Source organism: Anguilla rostrata, chromosome 10 (genome assembly GCF_018555375.3).
Source record: "Anguilla rostrata isolate EN2019 chromosome 10, ASM1855537v3, whole genome shotgun sequence".
In the NCBI taxonomy this organism is placed as follows: Eukaryota; Metazoa; Chordata; class Actinopteri; order Anguilliformes; family Anguillidae; genus Anguilla; species Anguilla rostrata.
This window is the reverse complement of record NC_057942.1, coordinates 38370525-38379995: the sequence shown is the minus strand read 5'-3', so window position 1 is coordinate 38379995 and position 9471 is coordinate 38370525. Positions and strand designations below refer to the sequence as shown.

The 9471-nt window shown below is 45.4% G+C and overlaps 1 protein-coding gene across 3 annotated transcripts in view; it reads left to right on the top strand.

Annotated features, from left to right (window-relative positions):
• Nucleotides 1-282: 282 nt before the first annotated feature.
• The window catches only part of c7a (complement component 7a), a 12599-nt gene continuing 3410 nt past the window's right edge, over nt 283-9471 (top strand). Inside the window, exons 1-15 of one of the 3 annotated variants that reach the window (XM_064296938.1) lie at nt 283-300; nt 1533-1632; nt 2355-2416; nt 2781-2856; nt 3245-3386; nt 3741-3876; nt 4200-4338; nt 4517-4651; nt 5177-5420; nt 5772-5885; nt 6596-6762; nt 7475-7703; nt 7952-8123; nt 8550-8637; nt 9236-9368. In XM_064296938.1, the coding sequence (XP_064153008.1) occupies nt 1627-1632; nt 2355-2416; nt 2781-2856; nt 3245-3386; nt 3741-3876; nt 4200-4338; nt 4517-4651; nt 5177-5420; nt 5772-5885; nt 6596-6762; nt 7475-7703; nt 7952-8123; nt 8550-8637; nt 9236-9368 (1843 nt within the window). In that variant the 5' untranslated portion in view covers nt 283-300; nt 1533-1626. Of the gene's footprint in view, nt 301-375; nt 395-1410; nt 1633-2354; nt 2417-2780; nt 2857-3244; nt 3387-3740; nt 3877-4199; nt 4339-4516; nt 4652-5176; nt 5421-5771; nt 5886-6595; nt 6763-7474; nt 7704-7951; nt 8124-8549; nt 8638-9235; nt 9369-9471 lie in introns of those variants that run through there. The other 2 variants (XM_064296936.1, XM_064296935.1) reach the window with 2 other exon arrangements.

Sequence of the window (9471 nt, the reverse complement as noted above, 5' to 3'; positions counted from 1 at the left end):
TTTTCCTCACGAGGGTAATGTTTCGCTGTCTACAAGCAATGTCCAGTTGTGACCTCTGCAAACAGATGGTTCTCGTCCTGAAAAAGGCGCCCTGGGGTTCAGGAGGTCGTAATCCATCTTGCAGGATACAGGAGCCTCGGCCTAATGGTTTTACGACCTGCCGGAAAGGAAATTCCTCCCATACTGGCGCGGTCTCTCAGACCCAGTTCCCGTGCCTCTATGTTAAAGATTTTCCCAGGTGTCCAGTCTTTCAGTCTGCCTTACGGAGTGCCAAGCTTCTCCAGTCAGCTCGGCGCAGCGGTGAGTGTTTCAGACAAGGCAGACAGAGTTCCAGGCTTCTCCAATCAAGCAGACGGAGCGTCAGGCTTCTCCAATCAGCCTGGTGGAGTGGCAGGTTTTGTTTGCTGATTTCACATCCTATTTTGTCCCTATGCTTTCATTGTGATTTCTATTGACGATGGAGCTTGGAGCACTTCAGTGCACAAGGGGCACTATCAGAATAGCTCTCTATCGCCCTCTTGTGTTCCTAACATTTTGATTTTTACAGGAAACCTCTGTGATTTTGTTTTTAGTGTGTAATTGTAACCTCTCTCATTTTGGCAGGAGAAACAGTAACATGTTAGCAAGCCGTCATTCAAGGGTGTCCAACTCTTATCTTAGACAGTACCAGGATTCTCAAAGGAGAAATCTGTGCGGCTCAGTGTTAGCATACACATTTTTCGTTAATACGGAGTATTTTCAGACACAGTACGCTGAGTTTCCTGTGTTTTTTCTATAAATGTCCATGAGCGAAAGTATATGAATAACACACTGGAGTTATTCCAGGATCGGTGCTGGCTGGAAACTGGAGACCAAAATAGTTGCACATGAAAAGTGTTCTCTCCTCTTCCCACCTGACCACAAACCTGTGATTCTGGTGGGACTGTGCACAGTGTTAGGACAGCTACTGTTGGATTCTCGTGCATCCGGAGCCCCATTCAACTGCAGTTCACACGGCTTCGATTTTCAGTTTTGTTTTTAGTCTGCGATAGCAGCCTGTGCTCACACTTGACTGTGTTATTTCATGTGCAGTTCCTGTAAATCCCACCCCCCAACCAGCCCCCCCCCCCTCCCCAAAAAAGAGATTTGTCAACAGGCAATGATGTGAGTATGTGTACAGGGAGGAATGGCAAAAAGCTAGTTTGGCCCTAAACCCCCTCCCCCGCCCTCGCCCCCCCCCGCCCCCCAGTATGAAGAAGACCAGCTGCTTCCTATCCAGTGTAATGTCGTAAGAGTCTCCTACTCGTCTAACTATCATTTTCTTTTTACTTCTTTGGAAACAAAAGCATTTTTTTGAAAACCCTGAAAGTGAAGTTTGTGATCTTCCTTCCCTCTTGCAGTTCTGAATACTTAGGGAATCATTAGACCATGATGGGTGTGGGGAGGTTTTAACAGAAGAGAACACCCCCTCTGTGAAGCGATAAATTAGCATTTCTGTCTCATGGGGTACAATTACATAATTTTTTTTTGTTCTTTGCCAAATGTTTGCACAGCAATAGCCATTTCTGAAGACTCTGGAGTGTGGAGTCTACAAAACCTGGAGCAGCATTCACGTAGAATCGCTGTCAGTTTCTACAGCCTCACAGAATGAAGGTAAGCTACACGGTTTCCTTTTGATTAGTTTCCATATCCTTTCTTTTGTATGTTTAAAACAAAGAGGAAAAACATTTGGCCACATGGCAACTCAACCCGTGAAATTCTTTGTTTATCAAAGTAGAACTCCTAATTCTATTGTATTCTATGTTTTTCAAGAGAGAAAGACTTATTTGTGTAAGTTTTATATTTTTCTGAATATTTTGGTGGCATGCCATTTAAACAGTTTAGGTTAATTGATCACAGCTTATAAAGGGATTTTTAAAAATATGTCTATTTGTGAAAACAGGCTGTGATCATTTTTTCTCATGCAACAAAACATCAAATGTGAGACTACTGTAAGTTGCAATTTTGAGTGTTCTTGATCATTTACCGCTATGTGAAATAACTTGGGATAGTTTGTTGGAATCCACAAACTAAGGATTGAATTGTATGTCTTTCGCCTGAGAATATAATCGTTCTAAAAAGTAGCATCATGGGAAACAAAACCTAAAAAGTTTCTAAGTTTTTCATGTATTTTCATGTACTAAAAGAAGTCCTGCTATGTTGCTGTTGTTGTTATTATTATTATTATTATTATATAATAATAATAATAATTATTATAATAAATAATAATAAATAGTAACAATAATGATAATAATAATAATAATAATAATAATAATAATAATAATAATAATAATAATAATAATAATAAAATGTCTCCTGTGGATCTACATTCTCAGGGTTGGGGCAAAGTCACCCTGGCATATCTGCTGCTACTCCCGTCTCTACTGCTAGAAGTATGGTGAGTATCCCCCCCAAGCCCCGCCCCTAAGACAGGACAGGCTGTTGCTTACCCACTGGATGCTGTAGCTTTCTTTCAGCACCGGAGACAGTATCCACGGCAACACGCGGCACACAACGCCAGACTGTTTCGTGTAGCCTGGTCTTACCTCAGCGCTGAGATTGTCCTGGTGATTTCCCTGGAAATCTGATATGTTATGTAATCGCGCGGTATCGACTTCCTGCGCAAACCTTCCCCTGATTACGTTGATGTTTACTCCACGAACAGATGTTTTAATGAGCTATTAAAAGAAAAGAAAACACTGCAGTAACTAAAACGGTAAATACCAGAACCGGTCTGTCTCTCTCGCTCTTCCCTCTGACAGCTGTGCTGAGCCGGTGCAGTGCCAGTGGGGCGCCTATGGGGACTGGTCCGAATGTGATGGGTGCACAAAAACACAGGTGAGGTACCCGCAGAACCAAAAACACAGGTGGGCTATACTCTCATCCAAAAACACAAGCGAGCTATGCTCACATCCAAAGGCACGATGGACTAGACTCATATTTAGAAACACAGGTGAGCTAATGCTCACATCCAAAAACAGGTGAGCTATTGTCATATCCAGGTGTGTTAATTAAAAGTGCCTCAGCGGAGGTGTGTTTATAAAACACACAGATGAGGTGTTAATATGCACACAGACACACACCTACACATATAAAGACACTGACAACCATGATTGCCACAATTCACTTGGTCAGGCTGATGGACCAATGAATTAGCGGAGATGTCGGCCCAGGAAATGTGTAATATCACACACTGATACCCCAAATGGGGGGGCTGTTGTTTCAGAGGCGGACTCGACCCATTGTCACATACGCTCAGTTTGGGGGCGCTCCCTGTTCAGGGGAGTCCACGCAGACGCAAGGGTGTACCCCAAAAAGAGGCTGTCCTCTGGATGAAGGGTGTGGAGACAGGTTCCAGTGTTCCTCAGGTACTGCAGCTGTGTGTGTGCGTGTGTGTGTGTGTGTGCGCGTGTGTGTGTGCGCGTGTGTGTGTGTGTGTGTGTGTGTGTGTGTGCGTGTGTGTGTGTGTGTGTGTGTGTGTGTGTGTGTGTGTGTGTGTGCGTGTGTGTGTGTATCTGTGGCTGTGTATATCTGTGTGTGTGTGTGTGTGTGTATGTGTGTGTGTGTATGTGTATCTGTGGCTGTGTATATCTGTGTGTGTGTGTGTGTGTGTGTGTGTATCTGTGGCTGTGTATATCTGTGTGTGTGTGTGTGTGTGTATGTGTGTGTGTGTATGTGTGTGTGTGGCTGTGTATATCTGTGTGTGTGTGTGTGTGTTGCAGGGAAGTGTATCAGCATGGCGTTGGTCTGTAATGGAGATCAGGACTGTGAGGAAGACGCGCTTGATGAGCAGGGCTGTGAAGGGTCCCTGTGTGACATCCAGCGAGTACCACCCAATGTAGAGCTCACCGGCAAAGGGTGAGCCACACACACACACACACACACACATACGCGCACATGCACACACATACACAGGCACACACATGCACGCACACACACACACACACACACGCACACAGACACAGGCACACATACGCACGCACACACATACACACACACACGCACAGGCACACACACACACACATGCACACATGCGCGCACACACACACACACACACACACAGCGTCCTTTATGGTTGGATAAGCAGCATATTTAATATCAGCTCAATACCTACAGCCTGTAACCTGAGGTCTTTTTGATCTGTCCGTTCCGTGTCTCCGCCTTGTGCAACGCCTCATCAGATTCGACGCGGTGACGGGGAAACTACGAGGCGGAGTCATCAACACCAAGAGCTTTGGGGGACAGTGCCGAAAGGTGTTCAGCGGCGACAACAGATACTTCTACAGGCTACCGCAGAGCCTTGTCGGCTACAACTTCCAGGTGAGGTACCTGCGACAGACACACCTGTATCAGGGTTGAGTTCGGGCTCCCAGTTAGCTAGTTCTGAACATTTTCTAGAATTTTACTGAACATTTATCAGCGTTCGTGTCCATAGGTTACACTGAGTGGATTTCTGTTAGCTGTCCGGTCAACTCTCGGTGACTGTGCTCTTACCCAGGTGAAGATCGAAAACGATTTCAGCGACGAGTTCTACGACAGCTCCTGGTCGTACGTGAAGCATGTAGAGCAAAGAGCAAATTCGAATGAGGGACACCATTATAAGACCTTTCACCAAGAAGCGACCAAAAAAAAGGTACTCACTCACTTAAAATGTTCATCTGCTCTGTGATTTCTGATTGATGGACTGGTTAAATAAATGTTTTATTGATTAGATAAATTGGTTGATTTAAGTGATTATTAGATTGTTGATTTATTGACTGATTGATTGAGATAGTGATTGATGTATTGAAACGTAATATATTCATTGCCATATATAACTTATTGACTGTGGTTGACCAACAGAATTATTGCTTGTTTGACTCTTTGATTGGTTGATTGGCGGATTTATTTGATTGGTTGGTTGATTGACTGCCTGATTGTTTTATTGTTTGATCCGGTCGTTGCTGGGTGGATTGATTGCTTGAGTGATTGGTTGATTGGTAGATCGATTGTTTGATTTGCTGGTTGATTTGTGGATTGCCTGATTGGTCGGTTGATTGACTGCCTGATTGTTCTGTTGTTTGACTGGGCCGTTGCTTGATGGCTTGATTGCCCGGGCCGGGTGATTGGTGGGTTTCCGGTTCGATTGCTTGATTAATTGGTGGACTGATTGCCCCAGACCCACAGGTTGCTGATAGTGAAGAATGACGTGGAGGTGGCACAGTTCCAGAACGCACCGCCAGCGTACCTCCCGCTGTCTGAGGAGTTCTGGAAGGCTCTGTCCGCCCTCCCAGCGGTGTACGACTACCCAGCCTACCGGAGCCTCATCGAGAGGTACGGGACCCACTTCCTGTCCGAGGGAACCCTCGGGGGGAAGTACCAAGCCATGCTGGGAATTGATGTGAAGGAGGACAGCCAAAAAAGTGAGTCACTGCACTCCCCAAATCTGCGCTCCATGTCAGAATATACCTCAGGCTGATTATTAATATATTTACATTTCCTTCTTATGTCTTTAATATTAACACAGTACAAATATTCATATATGATACATTTATTCGGATAAATATACACCTGAATGTGACATAAATTTTGCAGTAACTGGATCCAGGTCTGGCGCTGTTCAAAATGTAATTTTTCATAACGTTAAACCAAATCTGTGTATACCACTGTACAGAGCACATGCATGAAAACCTAAGCTTAAGTAAACTCGTCTTGGAAAATGCAGTGTCTACTGTACTGCTCAATTGCCGCATTTTCTGTCTTCTCACACAAAGGCTCCAGTTATGAAGATTACCACAGGTGTGTGACAAGAAGGTACAGCATTTTGTTCATCTCGTGGTCGAAGACCGAGTGCAGATCGTTCGTCGACAGTGTCCAGCAGGCCAGTGGTATGTCATGATAAACCTTAAAATATGCGATATTAAAGTCGTCACATGACAATGTAATAAACAGCAATGTGACAATGATTCATGAAACAAAACAGATGAACAGATGGTTGAAATTGAAAGTGCTAGTGCTGACGTTCCTCAGCTTTTTCTTTTTCGTACGTTTGCATTTCGCTTCATGACCCGGCCTCTGATCCCAAACTGCGAGATGAAAAACTCAAAAGAACTTTCAGCTGATAAGATTTCTGATTTTAAAAAAAATGTTGCTATGGTGTAGCAGGTGGTTCTGGTGACGAGATGAAACTAAACGGATTTCTTCTCCAGTGTTAGTAATGGCGGACGAATGGAGATGGCTTGGCGGTCCGAACAATGGAAGGCACTTCAGTCTGTGAGAAATTTGCAGCAGGAGGAAATGTGATAAAACAAGGAGATTCTAAACACAGGTTTCATCTGCAGCCAGTGCGCAGAGTGTGAATTTAAGCCGCGTGCGTTCCAACAAGAATGCTGTTCTCTCACTCTCTCTCTCTCTCTCTCTCTCTCTCTCTCTCCTTTCTGTCTCTCCTTTTTGTCTCTCTCTCGCTCTCTCTCTCCTTTCTATCTCTCCTTTCTGTCTCTCTCTCCCCCTCCCCCCCTCTCTCTCCCTCCCTCCCTCCTTCTCTCTCTCTCTCTCTCTCTCTTTCTCTCTCTCCCTCGCCCTCTTCCTCACCGACCAGGGTCCAACAGCAGAAAGATTCCTGTGGGCACGGACATCGTCGGCGGAGACCCCGCCTACATCGCCGGGCTGTCATACGTGGACCTGGACAACCCCGCCGGCAACAAGGACATGTACACAAAGTGGGCGGGGTCAGTGAAGTCCTTCCCCACTGTCATCCAGCCCAAGGTAAGGCGTCCAAGCTCCGCCCCCAAGACATTCTCGGGGCTCGCGCTTCCGTTCCCTTTCTTAATTTACTAACCTTTAGATTTATTAACCTAACATTTTAGCAGGTCAGTTTCACTGAGACTCAGACTTATTTTAAAGAACACTCTGGCCAGAGGCTAGCACTGCGCACAAACGGCATTATAAAAACAATCAGCTAAACGTAATTAATTAGCAGACTGCACAAAACAGTTGACGAGTAACATGGGAAGCCTCAGAAATAATTACACAACCTAAAGACCCCCGAAGGGCCAAATTTGTTTTGCTAGTCTCAACGCTGCATTGTCCACCCTTTGTCGTTCACCAGCTGAGCTGTGCAGTCATTATCAATCAATCAATCAATTTCAATGTGCTATACAAAGGGATGAAATGCAAGGTAAATTGCTGAATACATTGTACCTTGCATTTCATCCTTTTGTAAATTATAATGTGTATATTAATGATACTTAATTACATGGCCATATAGGAGTCACCTGATTGGACAGAAGAGTCATACTTAAGATGAAGGTTTGAGACAGTCTAAAATTATTATACAATCTTTAGGGCTTTAACTCATGGGTGGAACTGAACTTTAATTGTTTCGGGTTGATATCCAGGTATATAATCATATGTCAGAAAAGCTCATCGCTTTGGATTGCTCAAACCGTGATTCGCGTATTTTATCTTCCTCCCACAGCTGAGACCCCTGCACGAGCTGGTGAAGGAAGTGCCGTGCGCCGCACTGAAGAGGCTCCACCTGAAGAGGGCGACAGAGGAGTACCAGACGGAGGAGCACCCCTGTCGCTGCCGGCCCTGCCGAAACAACGGCCTGCCCGTGCTGAGCGGGACAACCTGCACCTGCGTCTGCAAGCTGGGCACCTCCGGGCCCGCCTGCGAGAGCGGGACTGCCCTGGATGAGCAGCCAGGTGAGACAGGAAGTGCTGTGGCCAGGTACACCTCAGCAACCTGTTCATACAGGAAGTGCCTTAGACAAGCACACTGCAGTGTCCTGGTTAAACAGGAAGTGCCTTTGCTGGGGGCATTGGAGTTTCAAGCATTTGATACCTGATACCTGATACCTGGTACATGGCTGTGTACAGGTGCCTGCACAGAGGCCATCTACAACCAGTGAAGGTAACTTTTGCTCCTGTAAACCTGGCTCTTCCTCTTCCAGGGGTCATCCATGGAAAGTGGACCTGTTGGTCAGCATGGTCTTCCTGTCACCAAGGTCAAAGGTCAAGGACGCGAACCTGCAGCAACCCGTACCCCAGCGGAGGGGGGCGGCACTGCAATGGGGAGTCTGAGGAACGCAAAGCCTGCGAGGACGAGGACCTGGAACACCTGCGGTGAGAATGACCAAAGTGCCAACCCCATCTGACTGAGCAAGCACAACCCATACCCATCTGACTGAGCAAGCACAACCCATACCCATCTGACAGAGCAAGCACAACCCATACCCATCTGACTGAGCAAGCACAACCCATACCCATCTGACCGTGCACAGAATATGCAAGCATATCGGACTGCACACAGTATGCATGCAACCCTTAAAAATACATTTAGTATACATTGCTTTCCAAATTGTCAATGTATTCTCTCGATATATAGTGTTTATGGAAGCAAAACAATAGAAGAAAGAAAACAGCACTAAGCACGTGTCATGAAATAATGTTTTTTCTTCATATTTTTTTACTTTTTTTGTTATAAAAATGTCAGGGTGCATGCTGGGACGTGTTAATCTGAAGCTGCTGGTGATTTTCATGCATTTCCAGCACTATGGAGCCACACTGCTTCGACTCCTCCCTTTCACCCCCCAAGTCCTGCAAGACTCCGCCTCCCCTAGTGAACGGAATCATCGTGGTAAGTGTCGCTCAATTACCTCCTTAGGGCCTTTTTAAATGAACAAGCAGTCAATAAATCCTCCAGACTTATTCAGGGTTCAGCATTTCGTGTCCATGGCTGTAAATCACACATATTTGTTTGTGATTTTTAAAAATGGAACTGCCTCAATTGACTAATCTAGTATTTAATGATTTCTTAATTGCTCCAAAACGATTATATGAACTACTGATTAATTCTTGCAACGCTAACATAAAGGGTGAACAGTGGAACAGTTAAAGAATTAATCAGTATCTGTGCTCTCATTTGCTCAATAATACAACCATATTTTCGTCTATATTTTCATTTATAATGATATTATTTCTCCTTGAAGGGCATGAAAGTAGACAGCCACATGTGGGCCGTCAGCATACTCTCACAAAGTTAAATTGATACCAAGCCCTATCTTCCCAGTTAAACGGGCGTGAAAAGTCAATGTAAGGTCAACCTAATGTTAGCAATAGGTCAAGCTGCTAACATTAACCGCTAACAATTGCGGTCGAGCTGAAATCCGCGCCTGTGGCAAATGAATGAGTTTGGCTGTTTGAGTTGTCCTTGCACGTGCCCGTCTCAAACGCAGGACCCCAAAGACACGTACCCGGTGGGCACCCGGGCGGTGTACTCCTGCGTGGGGGGGTTCCACATCATCGGGGACCCCACAGTGGAGTGCCTGGACGACCTGACCTGGAGGAGACACGCCATGGAGTGCAGGAGTGAGTGCTTTCTCTTTTTTTTCCATCTGACGTCCGAGAGGGAGAGGGGTAGTCAGTGTAGACACATTTAAAAAAAGAAACATAGAGGAAATGGTCAAGTAAT